The sequence below is a fragment of the Neovison vison genome, chromosome 12 (assembly GCF_020171115.1).
Source record: "Neovison vison isolate M4711 chromosome 12, ASM_NN_V1, whole genome shotgun sequence".
NCBI classification, from domain to species: Eukaryota; Metazoa; Chordata; class Mammalia; order Carnivora; family Mustelidae; genus Neogale; species Neogale vison.
In genome coordinates, this window is record NC_058102.1 from 39,528,426 (window position 1) to 39,551,496 (window position 23,071).

Below are 23,071 nucleotides of genomic sequence, written 5' to 3' on the forward strand. Positions count from 1 at the left end.
GTTAGTTTGTTGTCATTATGGAATTTTAAAACTCTTTATTATAAAATTTTAATATAGAGACAGGTAGCCATGATCATTGGAATTTGAATTTCTGTCCATTCTTACATAGGTTGAAATGGTGAAAACCTACTGGCCAGAGCCTATGTACCTTAAGAAATCATGTCTAAAATGCCTCTCACATCTGTTTTTTTTTTTTAATCGAAAAAAATTTTTTGTTGTGTTTTTAAATGAGAGGCATAGACTGTGTTTGCTTTCCTCACGCTCATATCAATACACTGTTTAAAATATTCTGAAAATGTAATTCTTTAGGAATATTACTGAATTTCAAAACTTACGCTGTTTTAAAGTTGGATGATTGAATGGTCCCCATGGGATGCACATCTTAAAATTGTACAAGCTATTTTGTTTCTTCATCCTTCCTCTTTGTGAAACAATAGAACCCATCTTTAGCTACTACTACATGCCTTAAAAGTAGTATAAGCTACTATGTAACTGTTTACCGATGAGGCCTATTTTTGCTTGTCCAAATTATATTTTATTTTTTATACTTAATTGTTCATAAACTAAGATCTATAAAATCCTACATAGACAAGTAATCTTAAAATGATGAGATCTTTGTGAGTGGTTGAGATCCTAAATACTTTGTTATAATAGATCACTCACTATAAACTATCACTGAGTTCCTACTAGTATTTCCTTATTTGACTCATTTTTCTCTTCTTCTCACATCCAAAGGAATAGATGATCACTGAAAAATTAACCACCATCAGTTCTCTGTATGTAGTATTTTGAGATCTTGGTCATTTATCCAGGTTATTACGGGGGTAATAAATACCACTACTATACTATAAATCACAATCTTAGATCATACAGAACAAATTCCACAAAGAAGAAAACAAATATGCTAGAGAAAAAAATGCTGTAGTTATAATTTAACATTATTTAGTGCTTTTAACTGTTAATTCTTGGATATGGGAAAATCACATTTGCATTATATTATGGGTACAAAAATGATAAGGCCGTATTTTCAAATGGTTGCATAGATATATCTGAAATTCACATGCAAATTATTCAGTCACTGTCCATCTAGCACATTGTTCCTACACCCAATCTCCCAATAAACTGTTGAAAGAAATCTGTCAAGTTCTGCTTGTTATTGAAAATGTTGAAATAAAGCAAGGCATGTTTTCTACTACTAATTGTAGTTTTTAATAACAAATTAACTGAAGAGAAAAAGCCTTATTAGTCGTCTGTGATGGAATGTGGGCACACACACTTCTGTGGCTGGGATTAGAGACTCAGAAGAATGTAAACCTTGTTGTTCTGAGCCCAGGACAAGTCTCTGAGCATTAGTACAGGCACTGCCTACATCCTATGTCTCTGAAACCAAATGAAAGTTGAGTGAGGACAGAAGAGCCTTTGTAAAACCATTGTCATTAGATACTACAGTATCTTAGACAAAAAGTGTTTAAATATCAATCCAGGGAGTGGGGTCAGTGCCCTGAATAGGTAGTTAACTAGGAAACTACCCAAATGTGCTAAAAATGCCCTCCTTGACTAAACTGTTCTTATGGAGATTTACCTATTTAAGAGTTCAAGTAATAGTACTTAATACTATTATAAGTATTTACAGAAAAACTGTTAATATGTATTGCTATTTGAGAATAAATAAAACTTGAATTACTTGAAAGGAAACAAATAGAAACAAATTGAAAGTGTTCTTTCTTTGAAAAAGCTCTACATTTACATTATTAAAATGAATTCAATGTTCTTTAAAGAACATTTAATTTAACATTTTCCACTATGAAAATGATTCAAAAAATAATGAAGAGGCATTTAATAATAACTATTAATAATAAATGTTATTCTGAACCAAATCATCCAGTTAATTTAATTAAAATAAATAATGATGTAAAGAACAACCAAATAGCTTCCTGAGGCTCTGGAACATAACCCAGCTGGATGGGTTCCATAACCTGTGTCGTGGTTTCACTGTCCCTATCAAAACAAGAATTTCATCTTAAAATTATGCACTGTTCTTGAGGACTAACTCGTAATTCTCTCTTTTCTAACTCACTGTTTAAGTCACTCTTCCTGAGCGCTCATTATGGAGGAGGCTAGATCTATAGGAATGGTAATTTTCATCTACTGTGACAAAGGGCCACAAGTATGGGTGATTTAACAGTGAGTATGAATAGTGGTAATGTGAGAAAGATACCATGCCCCAAAGGGAAAACTTTCAGATACTCTCCATTTTGTTTCTCTAACTCTAAATGCAGTTAAGAGTGGCTGAGCAGATGTAATCCAAATACTCAGGCATCACTCCAGTCTTCTGGGCCCGTCAAGATGGCCCTGCCAGTCATTGATGCCCTTTTCTGGGTCAGATGCTTAGGAGTCTGGAAAACCCTACCAAATGTTTACATTGCACTTTGGGATGTTGACTAATGACGGCCAGGATCGCAAAGCATTTTTGACAACAGTGACATCTGTCCAGAAGTTGTTTACTTCTATACTTATCTGGTATAAAATAAGAAGCCATTGATTAATATTTAGTAAAATCATCAAAGAAGTAATATGGAATGAAGACATTACCTGATCTTTCATGGTCTTCCCTAAGTCTTTCACATCTTTCATGTTAATGGCATTCTTCCCTCCCTTCTCTTTGCCCTTCTTCTTGTTTTTCTTTTTGAACAAACATTTCTTACAGATACAAAAGCAGCAGGTCAAGACTAAAAGGACAGCGACTATGGCTATGGCAATTAAGGCCCACGGTGGCACTGAAAGAGAAAAAGATAGAAGGCATCAGTAACAAACATTGTGTGTGCAAAGTCTTTTAACCTAAGGGCTACAAAGGTATCCACTGGTTACTTCATATTTATTGAGCATTCCAGGCACCCTGTTCTGTGTCATAGTACCCACATCTCCACTGCCCAGATGGTGGTTTCTGTTTCCACTTCACCCCTGCACATAAGTCAGATATGCTTCCCTCCAAGCTGTATGTCCATTCATCCATTCCTTCCTTCATCCAGAGCACAACTCTGGAGTTTGGCCTTGGAGTTGAAATCCTTACTCTACCATTTATTAGCTCTAGGATCCTGGGCAAGTCCTCTAACCTCCCTCTGCCTCAGTATCCTTATCTCCAAAGTAGGAGGTAAACTGATCAGTCTCATAGACTTCTTGAAGATTAAAATAAGATACATTTCCTGGCACATGGTAAAAGCATAATAAGTACTAGCTGCTATTACTCGTCTATTAAATACTAGAGACTCTATTAATATGTTCTGGGTATAATGGGAGGGACAGGCATCATCTGAATAACCAGAAAAAACAAATATCAGAATGGTAATAAAGGTGAGGAAGAAGTACTTGGTGCTCTGAAAGCCACCAGCTCTAAAAGTAGGACATTTACCATCCACAATAGCCAAACTATGGAAAGAGCCTAGATGTCCATCAAGAGGTGAATGCATAAAGATGTGGTATATATATATATATATATATATATATATATATATATATATATATACATACATACATACATACTGGAGTATTATGCAGCCATCAAAAAACTAAAATCGAACCATTTGCAATGATATGGATGGAACTAAAGGGTATTATGCTAAGGGAAACAAGTCCATCAGAGAAAGATAATTGTTATATGATTTCACTGATATGAGGAATTTGAGAAACAGGATAGGATCATAGGGGAAGGGAGGGAAAAACGAAACAAGATGAAACCAGAGAGGGAGACAAACCATGAGACTCTTAATCTCAGGAAACAAACAGAGGGTTGCTGGAGAGGAGGATGGTGGGAGGGATGAGGTGTCTGGGTGATGGACACTGGGGAGGGTGTGTGCTATGGTGAGCTCTGTGAATTGTGTAAGATTGATGAATCTCAGACCTGTACCCCTGAAACAAATAATACATCATATGTTAATTAAAAAAATAATAATCCCCCTACCCCCAAAAGTAGGACATTTACCTGCTCAAGGTCTGCAGGGGCAGGGCAGGGGTTATGTTCAGTGGCCCTGAAACCAGGCTTTGGTTTGGGCTTGGCCACTTTCAGGCTGTGTCACTCTAGCTAGATTGCTTAACTGTTCTGAATTAGTTCCCTCCTTTATAAGGTGAAGATAATAGTGGTACTTCTTTCATTTCCTTTGAAAATTAAGGGAGTTAATATACTAAAAACTTAGAATGGCATCCAGCACATAGCGGGAACTTGATGTTAGCTATTTATTTTCAAGGAATACCGCTAAGTATTATGGGTAACGTGGAACACTTAAAGTATATGGGAGGACATAAACAGGCACAATAATACATACATATTAAAAAAAAAACAGAAGTTCAGTTGATATGCTAGGGGAAATAGAGAGGTAGAGGGGATTTTTTTGATGAGAGGCTTCAGATTTATAGTCTCTGTTTAAAACAAAAAGAATATATAAATAAATAAAGGCATTTTTCTGCTACAGTTGTCCATCTACTAAAAGTTATTATATTTTCTTATTTAGTATATCCTATACCATGTACATATATTATAAAAAAGCTCTAATGGAAATAATTAAGATTTCACTTTGGCCAGAAAGGTGTTAAGACTGACCAGAAACAATTAGATTTACCTGCTGTAATTAAGAAGAGACACTGGACACTGAAATGGTAAGAAAAAGTACTATTTTCTTCTCCCTACGTAAACATTAGTACCAAGGATTGCTGAACACAAGGCCGGAATACTTTGATAAAACAGAAGCACTAAACGTCTCCTCAAAACGAGAAAACCCACTCTTTGCTGTCCCTCTGTGTTTGGCTTTATAGTGTCGAACACTTACTATGCCTATTCTAACTTACGATTGGCTAATAAATGTAAGCCTAAAGATCTGTGCAAGCACAACTTCTGAAGTTGTGTTTTTCGTCAAAGAAATACCAGAAAGGACTATATAAGACCACACTAAACACCATGTTTTCTTAGGTTTCCTAATCTCATTAAATGATCATATTTTTAAAATGTAGATTAAATTTATGTAACCAATGATATCATTCATAACACCTCGTTTAAAACTTTCTATCTCTTGTGATCTAACTGAAACCCTGCCATGCATGAACGAGAGAGTCTATGTATTCTTTGCAGGCCAGATGATATTAATAATGACCCTTCATTTTGAACCTTGTAAATTACTCTTCCAGTCGGACTTGGGTGATAGTCTCTCAGAGAGCTACATAAAAGTCTCCTAAATTACACAGGACAAGACAGAGGTCATTTGACAACTTCACAAAAAGGAAATAGACAGCGAAAGCACAGGAACATTATTTAATCACAAGGAGTTAAAGACATAGGGGCATAGGATTACAGAAGGAAATCTTAAACAGTGCAACTTGAAGGTAAATTATAGCCGCTGAGAAAATTTGGTGATTTTTATTTCTTAAAATGCTACCATATTCTAGGTTTGATCTCCTGAGTAGCTTAATTTCTAACTTCAACTATTCTCTATTGAATATATGAAACTCAAAGAATTTTCCTCACAATCTACTGGCATCTTCATATAGGATTTAAAAAATCTTAAGATTATCCTTTTGTGTACTTCTACCATGGAAATCTAATTGAATAGATATTTGGAATACAAACTACCATTTTTAATTGAGTTATTTGAATTGAATTCTCATCTTACATTCTGTGGAGATCAAATACTTAGAATTTGATAAGTTTGCAAAGAAACACCATCTATAGAACTATTCATTCTTATTTATAGAAATGTTTCAATATGAGTGAAAAAATCTCATATTTTCCATTAGGCTAAAAATTGATGGAAGACCTAGTTAATATGGGCTAGCAGCTGCTACAGTTGTACATACATTATCTCATTTAATATTTATAGCGGTTTTGTTCATTATCCCTTCAATTTTATACAGGAAAAACTTTATACAGAGGAAAAACTATAGATCCAATAGTTTGAGAAATTCAAATATAGCTTTATATTATTAGGTTAAAAATATACATATTTTAAGTGTATACAAAGGAAAAAATCTTTATCTTTGAAGCCTTTTTAATAAAACATTTTATATTAAAAAAACAGTAAAAATAAATAACAGCAGAAGATGCTGCCAAGTGATTTCCATAATATAAAATATGGCTTCAATAAAAAATGGGCTCATCAAAATATTGCTATTGGCAGAAAACTATTAGCTTATTGTTATTGCCACCCAGCTATCACTAAATGGAAATTTTAATAAAAAGAATTTTAACATTTAACTTAAAGACCTTTCAGCAGAAAATAATAGATTAGTGTAAAAGCTTTCCATTAAAAATGTTATTTTCATTTTCCAGTTAATAAATTAATCTCACATTGTTTTACCCAAAGGTAAACTGATGCATAAAAAATTAAAGTCAGTTCTAACTAGCTTCTAATGTTTTAACTTAGACTTTGTGGTAGGCAGAATTTGGATTCCTCTGAATGTTCACATGCTGTCCCCTCGGACCCATGAATATGTTATCTTACATGGCAAAAAGGACTTGGCAAATGTGATTTAGGATCTTGAGAATGGGGAGGTTGTCCTGGGTTACATTGAGATAGAACTGTGCAATTACTAGAGTCCTTAAAAGTGGAAAAACACAGGCAGGAGTTTCAGAATTAGAGATTTGAAGATTCTATACTGCTGATTTTGAACATGGAGGAAAGAACCATGAGCCAAGGAATGTAACTGTGTTTAGAAGCCAGAAAAGGCAAGGAAATGGATTCTCCCCTACAGTTTTGTGAAGGCATCAGTTTGTATAGCCATTATGGAAAAGACTATGGAGGTTCTACAAAAAATTAAAAATAGAACTACCATATAATCCAGCAATCTCATTCTGGGTATATACCCCAGGGAAACAAACAAACAAACAAAATTCCTATGTGCAGTAGTATATTCACCCCTATGTTCACTGCAGTATTATTCATAAAAGTCAAGATAAAGAAGCAACCCAAGTGTCTATGAATGGTTCAAGGGTTAAAGAAAATGTAGTATATACACACAATTGGAATATTATTCAGCCACAAAAAAAGAAGGAAAAAAAGAAGGAAATCCTGCCATTTGTGACAACAAGGATGATGTTTTCCTGTGGCTAAACACAAACAACATTGTCTGTAGTAGGAGAACATCTTGATCATATATTCCTTTTTGAAATTTCCTTCCGATGCTGTTTCTGCTGCCCTTGCCAGCATCGTCTTCAATGGGTCTGACATTTTCCCTCTTTCCTTTCCCATTCCCAAGTCTTTAACTTTGTTATTCAAGGTTCTCAGTTACTTGTTCGTTTTCACACTAACTCACTGTTGAACGGCTTCTTTCCTATGCCTTAAACTTTGACATCAGTTATCCATTCTGTCCCCTCTTATACACACTCGGACTGTATCTCCCACTACCTACAGAATGTTTTCTATGAATCCGTCATCTCAAACCTGTTCACCAAACCAGCACTATGGTTCCTCTTAGTGCTTCAGTGATTGCCTGCTTGTGGATCTTGAAACCACATGGAAAATTTTCTCCCAAGCCTGATCGAGGATCAAGTCATGCTATTTCTTCTTCCGTATGTTTTCTGCTTCCTTCACGTCTATTTCTGCTCGTAAGGTGTGGGCTTCAGGTTACCTCCATGTCACTGAATCACTTGTTGCTCTTTGCTCAGGTCTATCCCCAGGTCTTCCTCAAACATATTCCTTCTTTCTTGCAATGCTATTCCTCTTCTTCAGTTCATTTAAACATTATTTCTCAAGGCTCAGCAAAAGTGTCTGTGTTGACAGATTTTTTAAAAAATTTATTTGACAGAGAACACAGGTAGGCAGAGAGGCAGACAGAGAGAGAGGGGGAAGCAGCCCATTGCTTCAGTGGGAAGCACCCCATTGAGCAGAAAGTCTGATGCGGGGCTCGATCCCAGGACCCTGGGATCATGACCAGAGCCGAAGGCAGGGGCTTTAACCCACTGAGCCATCCAGGCGCCCCTATGTTGACAGATTTTTAAATAAAAATACTACGTACGCTTGCTAAAATTGCCCCTCCCACCCAGTGAGAAATATGGACTATGTGGTAGACTACATTGGGTCATTGAGGTTGGTATAAAAAGACATATTATTTGAAAAATCCAAATCTGTATAAATATATCAAAAACATTTTAATATAACTCCTTTCTACACATGAAATTCACTTCTTAAAACTCAGCTCTTTGTAGATGATTCATGAAATGAAGTACTGATATTTGATGAAAACACAAAAAGATATTTTAGAACCATTTAGAAGTAAATTTGCATTAGCAGGTCTTCTGTTGGGGGGAGGGGAACCAAACAACTGTTTCCCCTTATCAGGAGGGGCATTCCTTCAGGAGGAGTTTAAAAAATTAGGTATTTAATTAAATACATAGTTACTGAACATCTATTTGCCTGGCATTTTTTTACAGAGCTGTAATAGAGGGCGAAGCTTAGTTTGTATAATCATGAAGCTTACTATTTATTTCCTACATGCTAAAAACCAGGTCTTATTTACTCTTTCAGAAGTAAATTTCTTAAATTTGCCAAACTCAGTACTTAGAGGATAATAGGGTCTTCTCAGATAGAATCTCCACGGCTTCATGTGCTCTTGTGTACAGATTTAGTGCTCTAAGGGGGACATTTATTGATGAAAGTGACTAGTAAATATCCTTTTTACAATAAAAATATTATTCTAAGATTGAAAAACGTAATTTCTTTTTCTTCAAGGGGGCTTTGGCACTAAGCAAATTTGTAAAAATCACTTATTTAAGAGGCCCTTGTAAACTTTCTTTTTTTGAAAAAGCAGACACTCCAAATTTCCTTCTCTTTAATGGAGCCAATTGGCGCTGAGAACAAGGGTACTGAGGACAGTACGTTTATGAAAGGGAAAATCTTACTATTATTGAAGAGCAGCCCAGGGTGTCCCATTTATGCCCCCCAATCCGAAGTCTGCTCATCACACAGATGAGTCCTACAGAATGAACTGGTCAGGACAGAAGCTTTATAAAATTTACACAAAGTGCCCGATGGCCAAGAGGAGCCTGGTCTAGATTTCCTGATTCTAAGTTCTCACTTCTAAATATAATTTGTTTGTTTGTTTGTTTTTTCATCTCTAAAATGCCTGACTCAGTCCCTTGCCCGCTTAGTGCTCAGTAAATGTTTGGTGGCTTGAAAAGCCCACACGGCCATGATCTTGGGCCCAAGTACAAGTAGAGAGGGATGGTCTCTGAGGTACTGCACTGCCTCAGGCGTGTCTCCTTCAGTCTGCTACTCGGTTGCATTTCCTCAGCTCTGACTCTCCTGCTACATCCCCATGTAGGCAGCTCTAGTGCTTACCTAGGCTGGCAACCTTCTGGTGGATTTACTCATTGGGTTTTAGATAGAATCTAGGGCAAAACTCACTGCTTTTTACTTCTGCCTCGATTTCATTTTCAAGGGCACCTCTGCATTATCTGGAAGGTTCCATTCCCATTCATCCTAATAAGAAACAACCTAAAAATCCATATCTCTTTCACGAGATGGGCTGCATTTTCCTCTCTGAGAAATAGAAGCTCATGCATTTACTTCAGTCTTAGATATTTCAGCCAAGGGCCTCAAGATGATGATCTAGGTAATACCGTTGCTATGGCCACTACAAAAATTCGGCAGTGACTCCAAGCCTTTTCTACCTTTGCTGTATCTCTGTTTTGTCCTGAGTGCCTCATCGCTGTACTAATGTCTGTATCTGTATCATTCATCTTATGAAGAACCTACAGATTTCTTCAATCTTAGGTCCACTGCAGCTTTTTTGCCAACTTCCGGGTTTACCCCCAAACAATCGGTCTTTCTACCGATCATCAGGTGTCGATGGAAGAGTGCAGATAGAGTGTGAAAATAATTTTACTGTTAAATGCTAAGAAGAAGAATCTATCTCAAAGCTTTACTTTTAGACTGTTGATGGCTAATTTTAAACACACAAGGAAAATTTTTCAAGGATTGGCAAAAAGCCAAATAAGTCTTGCATTTTAAGTCGTTTTCTAAATTGCAGAATGCAAACAGGAATAAAGCACTGGAAATATGTGGATTAATATTCTTATTAACCACCTCTGGAGACAGCACATTAAATGTGAGATTTGAAACACTGTATGCGGTCCTACAGAATATGGTTTAAGAATAAACCAGCCAAAGGTCAGAATGAAGAGTTTCTCATTATAAACAGAAACTGCTTCAAAGACCATGCATTCTTTGCTCCTCAGTATTAAACAAACTTTTTTTCTCAGTCTTGATGATAGAGTTTGAAGCCTCCGTTGAATTATGTGCCTCGTTTAAAATGTAACGAAATCTATAGTGTCTTCATGGGAGAATAAGTGTGTGTTGGAGCACAGGGTGTGTGCTGTATATTTAAATTTCTGTACAACCGGGAGTGTGTGGTACCCTGGTAGAGATTACAGTTCCTGCTCTCAAAGACCATTGGGTTCCAAGTTAAAAACCCTTTTCCAGAAGCATCAGGGTAAAATTGACCAAGATGAGGGAATTTAAAACAAACAAAAAACCTAATCCTTCATTGGATCATTGACATTTATTTGTTTTTTTTTGGCATTCTGCGACGTGCTCATACTGTGCTGGACATGATGCGGGGGTGGGGGGACAAAAAAGGCAAGTCCTTCTCTCTAGGAGCGTGCAAAGATTATCTCACAGGAAAAAACTAGAAAGAGATAGACAGTACAGGGTTAAAAATAAAATTCAGCAGAGTAGGTGGGCTCTGAGTAGGTGGCAGGTTAGGGATGGGTAAGGTCGTGGGTCCTCGAGTTCAATGAAAGCTCCACATAGGAGGTGAGTCTTGAGGAAAGCTCCAAGACTTTGCCTGCTGCACAATGAAAATAGCCTTTTGGGGACTCCAGTTCTTTTCTTCTCTTCCTTCCTTTCTGACTCCCTCCCTCTTGTCTGTCCTGTCGCTCTCCTTCCTTTTCTTCCTTAATCCTTCCTTTGGTTTTTAGATTCCTTTTACTCTAACTTCTTAAACTTCAGTGACTACCTTTCTTTCTTTCTTTTTTTTTTTTTTAAAGATTTTATTTTCTTATTTGACAGACAGAGATCACAAGTAGGCAGAGAGTTAGGCAGAGAGAGAAGGGGAAGCAGGCTCCCCGCTGAGCAGAGAGCTGGATGCAGGGCTCCATCCCAGGACACTGAGATCATGACCTGAGCTGAAGGCAGCGGCTTAATCCACTGAACCACCCAGGTACCCCAGTGACTACCTTTCTTAAACAAAGCTCTCAGCAAGACACTTAGGAAAGAGACTACATGAGGCTTTTTTTTTTTTTTTTTGGTCACAGTAAATGAGAAGGCAATTTCTTATAGTAAACACATGTAGCCTTCCCTAAACAGCCTTCAGAATTACCCTCTTAATACATTCTTCTCTTATATAGTTCTGTTTAGCTTTTTCAATATGTGCTCTTGACAGAAAGCAAACTGGAAGATGTGTCTGTGTAAATAGGCTGTAAAAATGATCCAAGCCATTGAGTAGAGTTAGCTACTCATTAAGGCAAATGGATTGTGTAAACAGTAATCTAAGAGAGAGGCTCATTCATTCATTCATTCATTCACTCATCCATCTGAGTGTCTGTAGAACACATTAATGCTCAAGACCTTGAAGGAATAACGAATAAGTCTACAGTAATTAAACAGCTTATAGTCCAGCTGGGCAGGTATGATTAATATACATGAAGCAAATTGTGAACAATAAATGCCAAATTAAATAGGGTCTTTGGCTTGACTCTAATTCCATTATGTGGTCACAGCAGCCTTACTCATCAAATGAACACTTATTTAGAATTATTTTTAAAAACCTTAAAACTTAATAAAATGGGAAATCCACCTCTCTTTAAAAAAAAACTATTAATACATTAAAACACTGTTAATACATTTTAAAACTTCTGTAAAATATACTGCTTTAAAAAGCACAAAATCACTTAAAAGTTGGTAGTACATTAAAAAAAAACTTCAGTAAAATATGTTGCTTTGAAAAGCATGAAATCACAGCCTATACATTTGAGAAATTTTTTCTAGAACCTCTATCTGTTTGTGTGATTTTTGGTAGGTAGGGGGACAGAAAACAGCCGCTTCTGAATAACTTAGTAAGGTTATTGATGTTTCTTATTGAATGCAATGATGAGTCTTGATAACGAAAGTTTGTTGACTGAAAGCCGTTTTATCTGCACAGGTATTAATCAAATAATTAATTTTATAAAATGTCTCTAATAATAGTCTGCTTTCAATGATAAGGCAAAGTCATCCATATCTTCACAATATTGGAATGTCTGAAATTTGACATGGGAAAATGATGTTGGGTGTTCAGGCAGAGAGATAAGCCCCAGCATGACTTCCAGGGGATTTAGATAAAGTCCCAGTCAGCCCTGGGAGCTTGCTGTCTGCAGGCTCCAGGGAGAAGGGCATTGGTAAACAGGAGGCGATGCCAGGTAGGTTGGCAGAGGCGAAGACGATTCATGGGCTAATCAGTTCAGAAGCCTTTGGAAGTTTGTAACAGTTTTCAATCATGCTGTGGACAACACAATTTTGTGGTTAAAGGGAAATCCATTTATCCTATCAAATTTGTAGCATGTCTCTCTTGAGTTCCGATTTCCAAGTTCAAAACCAAAAAGGAATATGTCTCAGGTATTTTCTTCCCCTAGTGGAAGCTAACTATCTTCTTTTGTGTTAAAAGTTTTCAAAATTTCTTAGATTCTGTATCAGTTGGTTTTTGGTTTTCTTTGGACGCTTTGAATCGAGTTAACATTATCTTTAATCTGTTTTCTGTCTTTGGCAGAGAGGCCCAAGGAAAAAAAATCGATTCCAAGACTTGAATAGGGTACCTATGGGCAACTTTTGGATATTTCAATATTTGAGTCTCTACTTGTTTCTTTTTTAAGCAATTTCATATTATGATTAAATCCAATTATGGTAAAAGAACATCAGCTGAACAGGCAGATAGGTTCCCTGCTTCTTGGTGCTAGTGTACAACTTCAGGCCAGCAGTTAGAAGAAATAAAGAAAGAAAAATGCCATCTAACCTTACTGCCGCCTGTTTTGGAAGGATTTTCCCCCCTGTACTTTCTATTTATTATTCTAGGGGCACGTGACAAGATTTTTAGAGTTCCCTGTAACTTGGAGCAATTTGACTGTACTGCCAGGAACTGTGTGGTTGCTACACGTAAGCGAAGAAGAGCCAGATGCTTGAGTCTTTCCAGTCATGAAAAGGAAGAGTCCGGCTCGTTAATTTCATGACTCTACAAAGTGACAGGTAGACAACAGTGAAAACAAAGCCCCTTGCTTGTCTGGCTATTCACAGGACATTTTTCCTTGATTATCCAATGGATTCCTGCTGCTACAGACTGAACTTGTTAATTTGCCTCTCCAGCCTCTCTTTATCTCAGTGTATTTTTCTCCCTGGCAATTTGTAGCATCATTTCTTCTTTTTGTTTTGTGGTTCTTGGATTTGAACTTTCATCTTTATTTTTCTACAGTTCCCATGGTTCTTGATTTATTTTTCATTCTTGCTTCAGAAGATATATATATATATATATATTCCTTTAAATCTTATCCCTTTTTAAATCTTATCTCCCTTTGTTTAGAGTTTGTACTTCAGTGCAACCATGAGCATATGACCTCAGGACCCTGTGTGAATCATGCTTTTTTTTGTAAATTTGCCCAGATCTCCACTGAGAAAGTACAATTTTCTTGATTCTCTTTTCCTTGTCAAACTTAGTGATTTCCTCCCTTAAAAGACTCCTGGTAGACTTCCTCCAAATGTCTGCCTCAGTAATACCACATATGAGCTCTTTATATTGTCTCTCACCCACATTTATTTATGTTTTCTCACTAGTATGATCATATATTGATCCTTGTTTTCTAGTAGCTTTGTAATTTGCCTCTTCAACATGGAGGCATCACCTGAGGAGGGATACTGTGACCTTCCTCTCCTTGGATCTTCCATGAATTATAGTTGTGTTGGGTATGTGAGAAGTCATAAACAAATGCTTACTGGGGCGCCTGGGTGGCTCAGTGGGTTGAGCCTCAGCGTTCGGCTCGGGTCATGATCTCAGGATGTTGGGATCGAACCCGTATTGGGCTCTCTGCTCAGCGGGGAGCCTGCTTGCCCCTTCTCTCTCTGCCTGCTTCTCTGCCTACTTGTGATTCTCTCTCTCTGTCAAATAAATAAATCTTTAAAAAACAAACAAAAAAACACAGAAATGCTTACTGAAGAAACAAAAGCATAATTAGAGACCAAGAAAGCCTTCTTCTAATATTGTTTAAACATGGGGGGGAATGTGGCTCTATTGGACTCCTTTTAAAACTAAAGGGTATACTTTTTTTTAAATACTACAGATAAATCCTGATAAATTTTCCAGATCATTTAGAAAATATGTGGAACTAGTCCTTATTTTTTTCTTCTAGAAGATTATGGAAAAAGCAATAAAATTCATTTTGTTCCTGTCATTTTCCCTTATTTTTATGTTGTCTATCCCCAAGAAAGATGCTCTTAAAGAATTGTATTAATAATGCTGATATGGCTTTTCCTTTCTTATGGGCAGCACTTGCTGTATTCCCTAATCTAATTTCTCGTTTATATAGTTCTTTCACTTTATGAGCCCCTTTCACATTACCTCAGCCCGTTTGACTCTAAAAGACCCAATTGCAGAGGAGCTAAGGTGGTGGTTACCAGAATCTCCATTTTATAGGTGAGAACACTGAGGATCTGAAATGTAGCTTCCGTAATGTGGTTCTCATTAGAGTAGGGATCAGGCTTAGGTCTAAAGTTTTCATGCTCTTTCTATATATTTTGGCACTCTTTTGTGTCCACACTGAATATTGAGCAAATATTCACTAATTATATTCCTGCTCAGAAGAGTTTGATTTGGCAAATATATTTGTATAGGACGACCAGGCTTCTTCAAACTGCAATAATATTTTATTGTTTATGCCAAATCAGTGAAAATCATTTGTCAAAAAAAAAATGACGATAATCATAACATCAGTGGGCCACACAGGGGGGATCAGGAATCTTGACTCCCAAGTTCTGCCACTCAAATTGCCAAATAAATTTGAACCAAGTTATTTAAACTTTTCTGAACCTCATATTCAACATCTATAATATGGGAGGTGGGTGGATAGAGGGAACTCTAATATAAACTCTAAGCAATTTGTGACACGTAAATTTGTAACAGGCAAAGTACTCTGTACGGTGGGTAACGTGAAGGAGGATTTTACATGCCGGTTATTTTTATTTGCCAGCAAGTCTTATGAAATTTCATAATCTGAAAGTGCTTAAAACCTGACTAAGAAAACTCTAAAAATTACATAGATAAAAGATGAAATACAAATTGTATGTATACTAAAACTCCCAGCATACTCGACATGCTCTGTGCTAATAATACAGCAGAATGTCAGGGTAACATTCTAAAATAAAGATGACTGTCAAAAAACTCAGAGGCAAAGAATTTTGGCAGTGTTCAAGCTATTCGTGGGTAAGTAATAGAATAAGTAAATCAAACTTTGGGGGAGAATAAATCACAGTTCTTTAAAATCACAGTGCCTGAACAACTGATTTTTATTCAAATAATGTGAGCAGCATTGGAATAATATTAAATTTTGTACTAGTGGAAATAAACATAATATTCACTGCTTTGTATTTTCAATAATTAGTCAGCCCAGCTAACGCTACCTGAGGTAAATGTTTTAACGCAGCAGTAATAAATGTATTAGTGGCAAGAATTTTACTCTTTCTGATGACAAAATGGTAGGTTTTGCTTGATTACACTCAATTCTGTGGGGCTTAAGCATTAACAACAATATGCTCTTGGATGCTGCTTTTTTTTCCCTTTAAAATTGGCCAACTATTTTAAGTGACGTAAAAAGCTACCTTAAATTCAGTGTTTTTTTTTAAATTTATTTTTTATTTTCAACATAACAGTATTCATTATTTTTGCACCACACCCAGTGCTCCATGCAATCCATGCCCTCTCTAATACCCACCACCTGGTACCCCAACCTCCCACCCCCCTGCCACTTCAAACCCCTCAGATTGTTTTTCAGAGTCCATTTTTATTCAGTAGTTATTTACATTTTAAAATTCTGATGTTTTTAAGAACCAACTTTGTAATATGTTTCCACTGAATAATTTACAACATTAAATTCATTATTTCACTTAAGTACTCTGATCTTCCTTCATAAATGGAAAATTTAAGGTACCGAAATACTGTGACTGTCCAAAGATCTTCAGAAAAAAATCATGGTCCAATCTCAAACTCAACCCTTTGTACCATTGAGCTCTTTCTATTAATCCAAACTCTGATTCTTCCTGTTTCAAATCAGTCAGTGATGATAAGATTTAAATTTACGCAGGATCACAATTTTGGTCCTTTTGTATTTAAATCCTTCCAATGCTGTGTTCATTTAATATGTCTTACTTATTAATTTTGAGTTGTTTCTGCCCATAATTTTCAAGAAAATGGGTTAGGAGCCTAGAGCTGTACATTACATTTTAGTATGATTTAGTAAAGTAGTGAGATAGAGAATTTCCTTTAAAGATTAGAAACTATGAAACTTACTGGAAGCAATAACTGTGGGTTTTTGTTTTTCTTCAGTATTTTACTTACATGTAACCATCAAAGTCAAGAACCAGGTTACTGTGCAAATATTACAGTGTTTATATCCATAGGGAATCACTAGATCCAGATACTGCCTGGAAGAAATATAATAATCTTACTATGCTAGTGGCCTCTTAAGATTCTTGGAAAAACGATAGTGGATACATTACTTAACATATTCAGGCAGATGCCTTTCAGGCAATGTAAAATTTTATGTTTGAAGTTCATCTTAATGCTTTTAAGTGAAAGAATTAAAAAAGAGAATTTAGTGGGCTGATGTAATCTGAGGGTCATACTCTTCTTTCTGAAAAGAATATTTACTTGAAATTATTGATGGACAGAAAGGAAAAAAAATAGCAGAACACTTAAAATAGATCATCAGAGGAAGGATGTTCAGAAAAAAACAACGAAGAAAATGGAGAACGTTATCTCCTATTGAAAAGCTTACAGCAGACACCGGAAGTATAGGATGTTGACTTTTAAGTGGCAGCTGATTGCTCTAAATCATTTTTTTAAAAAATCAGGGATTTTTGAAGTCTACCATACATTTGAGACAAATGGAATAAAACTTCAGAAAGCAGTCTATGGGCATTGTGGAAGGGGCAGTAAGTAAGTGTGTGTTTGTGCTAACCTGGCTCAGCTCCCTCCCTGAAAACGGGGTTCCACCCTGCACTACTGGTCCTTCTCAAAGCACAAGGTGCTGCCTCATGCCTTGGTTTTCTCTTTTCCATTTACCTCCTCTGTGGGCTGCTCTGTGCATATTTGACATGTGGGGGCGTAAAGAGAGGGAGAATAGAGAGCATGGAATCTGGGGGAGCTATTTGGAGCTATTTTGTTCCTTGGTGTTTTTCTGATTGTCCCTGAGCAGCCATCTAAATGGTGACATGGGGAGGAGAGGCAGTAAATAGTCTGAGGAGTGCAGTACATTTCCAGAAGAGCTTGAGCCTGATCTCGGCTGCAGTTCTCAAAAGGTAGCAGAGGAGGAAGCAGCTGACATCTCCATGTTCCTACATTATGAGAAGGGTGTCATTTGCCTTATTTGAGGGTTGTGTGCATGAGAGTTTCAGGTACAGTCTCAAAAATACAAATGCGAAAATGATGAAGATGAACTTGAAGATGTACATTCTTTCATAAAGTATCAGTAATCTGTGGAGTTGGACGTATGCTATGATTATATAATAGTTCATGTAAAATGTGATCTTGGCTCCAGCCCTCACCCCAGTCCCTACCAATCAAAACCAGATTCTCCAACAGCAGATGCTAACACCTACGGCTGGAAAAATATCAGAGAAGAGTCATGAGGTTGGAGTTAGATAGGAGAAGTTTCTTTTCCTTCAGAAAGATGAGATAAATTTTGTTTGAGTGATTTTGTAATTTTCTAGGCAAAAGTCCAACTATGCTATTAAAAAAAAATAGGTTCCTTGGGGAATAAAAAAAGCAAGGTATAAAGAGAGAAAGTCTTTTTAACACAACTGATGAGAATCATAATCAATATACAGTAATGGAAAAGAAATTTCTCAGATGGTTGAAACATGATTACTCTGTTATAAAGCAACACACAAGGGTTTCACTTTTTGTAGATCAGAATAGATTCAGGCTAATTGACCTCATGGAATCCTTAAGTTAAAATGTTTGGGTGAATATTAATAAATGTGGAATTAAATAACAAAAAGTAAAATCCTAGAAAATCAGTTATAATGTTACCTATTCAACTCATCATGGTATACTAGAAGGTACTAGATGTTAGGCGTCAACTGAGTTGATTTTGTTTTATTTTTTAAAGATCTTACTCATTTGAAAGAGACAGTGCAAGAGAGAGCAGCAGCTGGGGGTGGGGGGCAGAGGGAGAGGAAGAAGCAGACTCTCTGCTCCACAGGGAGCCGGATGCAGGGCTCCATCCCGGGACCCTGGGATCATGACCTGAGCGGAAGGCAGAGGCTTAACTGACTGCACCATCCCCATGCCCCTCAACTCTGAGTTTAAAATTCAGTAAGTTTTTGTCTTCTTCTACATGAAAAGTGGGGATAATACCACAATACTAATTGTGAGAATTATGTGAGATGATACATTTGAATACTTGGCACATAGATGGGGTTTAAAAAATGCTAATTTTTTCCCATTTTAAGTAATAAATAATACATATAAAATTCTGTTCTAAAATCCAATTTTGTTATTCTAAAAGTATTTTTTATAAAGATTTTATTTATTTATTTGACAGAGAGAGATCACAAGCAGGCAGAGAGGCAGGCAGAGAGAGAGAGGAGGAAGCAGGCTTCCTCTTGAGCAGAGAGCCCGATGCAGGGCTCAATCCCAGGGCCCTGAGATCATGACCTGAGCCGAAGGCAGCGGCTTATCCCACTGAGCCACCCAGGCGCCCCTCTAAAAGTATTTTTATTGAAATTTAATTGACATACAGTATCCTATTAGTTCCAGGTATAAATCACAGATTTCAATATTTTTATCTATTACAAAACTACCCCATGATAAGTCTAGTTACCATCTGTCATCATAGAAAGATGTTACAGTACTATTTATTGTATTTCCTGTGCTATACATTATGCCCTCATGACTTACCGGAAGTTTGTACTTCTTAATCCCCTTCCCCACCCTACCTAGCTGCTTTCTGGTAACTGGCAATTGGTTTCCTGTATATATAAGTATGTTTGTTTGGTTTGCCCATTTGTTTTTCGGGTTCTGCATATACGTGAAATCATATGGTATTTGTTTTCTGTCTCACTTACTTTGCCTACCATAACCCCTCTAGATCCAACCATGTTGTCCCAAATGGCAAGATAAAAGGATTTTTTTGAAACATATTTAAAATGATGAGACCCAGAGAATAAAACTGTAAAACCTGCTGAGTTCCCTCTAAAGACCTTGCTCTATTTGCCTCTCTAAAAATTAAAAGAAAATTGGTCCAGTGTAACTTCTACAGCTTGAAAGGAATAGAGACAATTTGGAGTTAATTCTGTATAAAATAAGGAAGATATTCAAATCTTAGGCTTACATGAGAATTGAGAACAGGTTCTCTATTTTCTGAGAAGGAAGAGTGAGAGGAAATTGAGTATAGCAGGGAGATTGAAAATATTGGAGGCAGAGAAGAAATCTCTTGACTTAAAGAACTAATGTATATTGAAAGAATTTTTTAAATAGCAGCAAATTTTTAAAAGAGCATAGATGGTTAAGTGTATGAGGCAATGAAGGTTAGCAGGCAGTATTTTTTTTTTTTTTTTCATGCCTGGTTATCACTTACAGTGTCTTTACTGGGTTTTAAGTCTGTGGCTTTAAAGTGTACTCATACTGTTGGGGGAACCTGCACAGAGAATGTTGAGCACCCCAGCCTTTATAACCCCAGAGAACAGTGTCAAGTGGGGTGAGGTTGGACTGGAGGGACTGCCGGAGATGGCTCAGCTCCCAGTAGTGAGGTGACTTCTGAGCCATGCCTAGCAGTTTGCGATGGGGTTCCAGATAAGTCTTTATCTTTGGTCTCGTAGTATGGTCAGATATATATATATTTTTAATGGTCAGATATCTTAATGTAACAAAATTATCATTCTTTGTCTTTAACAGAATGGCTTGAGAGGTCTATGGGAATACAATGACACTTTTTTGTACCAATAAATTATTAATTTTTTGTTAGAGAAGTATTCTAACATGCAGATAGAAATGGAAGGGTTCTGAATTTCAACTTCTGAAGAGGTTTGATCATTGAATGAGGACTGTGGGCGCAGAAAAACAAAATGAGATTTAGAAGCTGAAGAACTCAGTCATGTGAGAAGGTTCAGGTCTGGGAAAGCTAAGAGCCTCACTGCTTGGCATCATCCTAGGCACAAGACAGAGTTTTAGTTCAGAACGATGGGATTACCAGAACAGAACAGAATGTTATTTTACAGTTCATTTTAACTGGCCCAGAGTTAATGAAGCATGGGAAGTTGCTGTCACTTGGTGGAAAATAGGATAGATTTGAAAATTCCGGTTATTATAGTAACTTTGATTTCATAAATCTGAATTTCTTATTAGAGTAGCATTACAGAAAAATGGAACTTTTATGGTATTTGTGGTTCTCTGAGGAAACATCTTGTATCAGTTTCTGAAGGCATTGTTGGGGGGGGGGGGTCCGTATGTGAAGTATGCCAGCGATGAAAGTGTCTTCTCAGACAGAATATTTCTACAACTTGACTGCCTGCATTATTAGGGCCAAAGAACAACAGCAAACTCTTTAAAGTCTACTTTGAAGTTCAAGGAAATAGCTTTTTTCTCTAACTGCTTATTTACTTCAACAAATCACAAGAAGAACACTGAGTACTTTGCAATTTCGGAGCAACCAAGAAAGCTTGGCTGAAATGGATTAAAATGAAGTAAATGCACCTGAACAATAGTAAATAAATTAGAGGTTCTACTCTGAGTTTTAACAAAACAGTCCTGTATTTGAATTTATCCAAGGTCATGGGAAATAAGGAACAGTGAAATTAAAACAAAGGAAAATCTTGCAAATGAGATTCAGCAAATTTTTGTTCTTTCTTGCTATGAACGTCTGTAGGAAAACTAGGTATTTGTGAATCTTTCTGAGCTGTATTTGCCCTTTGCCTTGTATGTCTCTACATAATCAAGTACCTTTAGAAACAGCTGAGGTTTTTAATGGCATAGTGACTAGGGAAGTGAGAAATGTCTTTAATCATTGTTTTATTTTACATGCCTAATTTAAGTTCTAAGCCTACAGGTGTTCGGCTGTATCAAATTCCCAATATGCAATAAATGGGAAATTCAATATAATGTCCATTATTATTTGTCATATTTAAAAACCATGAATGTGCTTTCACCTTGTTTTAAGTTTAGAGCTCTGAATTATATTTTCTTATAGTACGATGAATATTAAGTCTAAATGTGCATACCAAATGAAACGTTTTTCTTTAATTGGAAAAATGGAAACTGATTTGGTGAGTACAGAGAAGAGGAAGAGAAAGCTCAGGTTTAGACTGCTTATAGAGTTGACCCACGAATAGCACTGGTTTGAACCATGTGGGTCCATTTACATGTGGATTTTTTTTTAAATTTAATTAAAAAAATTTTTTTATAAACATATAATGTATTTTTATCCCCAGGGGTACAGGTCTGTGAATCGCCAGGTTTACACACTTAACAGCACTCACCATAGCACATAGTCTCCCCAATGTCCATAACCCCAGGATTTTTTTTATACTACTGCAAATGTGTTTTCCTTCTAATTTTCTTATCATTTTCTTTTCCTTAGCTTACTTGATTGTAAGAATATAGTAAATAAGACATGTACAAAACATGTTAATTGACTGTTGATGTTACCGGTAAGGCTTAGCAGAAAGCTGTTGGTGGTTCGGTTTCTGGCGAGTCAAAAGCTATAGATTTCCATCTGTGTGGGAGTAGGGGTTGCCCTTAAGCCCCGTGTTGTTTAAGGGTTAACTGTATACTGAATATATAAATTGATTTATACTGAATATTTCCTTCTTTTTATGTGAGAGAAGCTTCAGTTCTTCTCAGGTTCTATTTTCCTTTTCTCTATCACCAAACCTTCAAATCATCTCTGATTAATTTCTGTCCAAATGTCCCATAGTTTACCACTTTAACGATTAGTCACTTCTTTACATTTTCCCTTCTTGTCCTCATCTGTTACACGTATGTTTAGAGTTGCCTTCACGGCACATGCAATTTCGTATTCAGCTTTTTTATTATTAATTTTCACATTTCGCTACATGGATTTGATGGAGTCTTTCAAAGATTATTATTAAAACTAAGTAAAAAGGAAAAAAAAAAGCACGATGTCCATTTACTCCAACTCTAAGTTGAAGAACTAAAAGATGACAGGTACTGCTGAGCCACCTCTCACCACCTCTGATCGCATTCTGTTCTCTCTTCCCAAGAGTAATCTCGGCATGAAATCAAACTTTTTTTATTCCTGCTCATTTCTTCATGCTTTTACATAAGTAGTCTTCTTAGGAACTTTTTCGATTTAAGTTTTTTTTTTTTCGTAGACTTTTCATTCCTAAGAGAACTTCAGCACCCATCATAGCAAAAGTCTCAGTAGTTCTTTGCATTTCACGGGTTGGAGTCATAATAGCCTAACTTCAAAACCACAGCAGTGTAGTAAGTGCACAGGACACGATTTGTCTTCCAGGTCGCCCAGAGACCTCCCACGTACCCTGAAGTCCGCGCTAGGCATCTTCTATGTAGCACAGCAGTCACACTCTGTATCCTTAGGAAGGACCATTACGGTTTATGCCAGTGACACTTTCAGGCAGCCTTCTGCCTCTGTGCCTTGTGTCGTGGGCATTCTCATTTCCTTGGGACTGTTTGAAATGAGGGGTGCTAAATCAGAAAAACAAACCTAAAACTCTGCCTTCTACCACTGTCACAATCATTTTGAAACCAAATAAATCAGAATCATTATACGTTAGTGTTCTTAAATGTGCAATCCGCAGGGATTCGTAAAATA

The 23,071-nt window shown here is 36.6% G+C and overlaps 1 protein-coding gene across 3 annotated transcripts in view; it reads right to left on the reverse strand.

Annotated features, from left to right (window-relative positions):
* Positions 1-23,071, reverse strand: part of SYT1 (synaptotagmin 1) — a 543,714-nt gene that overhangs the window by 150,704 nt on the left and 369,939 nt on the right. For all 3 annotated transcript variants that reach the window (XM_044229383.1, XM_044229381.1, XM_044229382.1), the window contains one exon: positions 2,593-2,777. In XM_044229383.1, the coding sequence (XP_044085318.1) occupies positions 2,593-2,777 (185 nt within the window). The remainder of the gene's footprint in view (positions 1-2,592; positions 2,778-23,071) is intronic.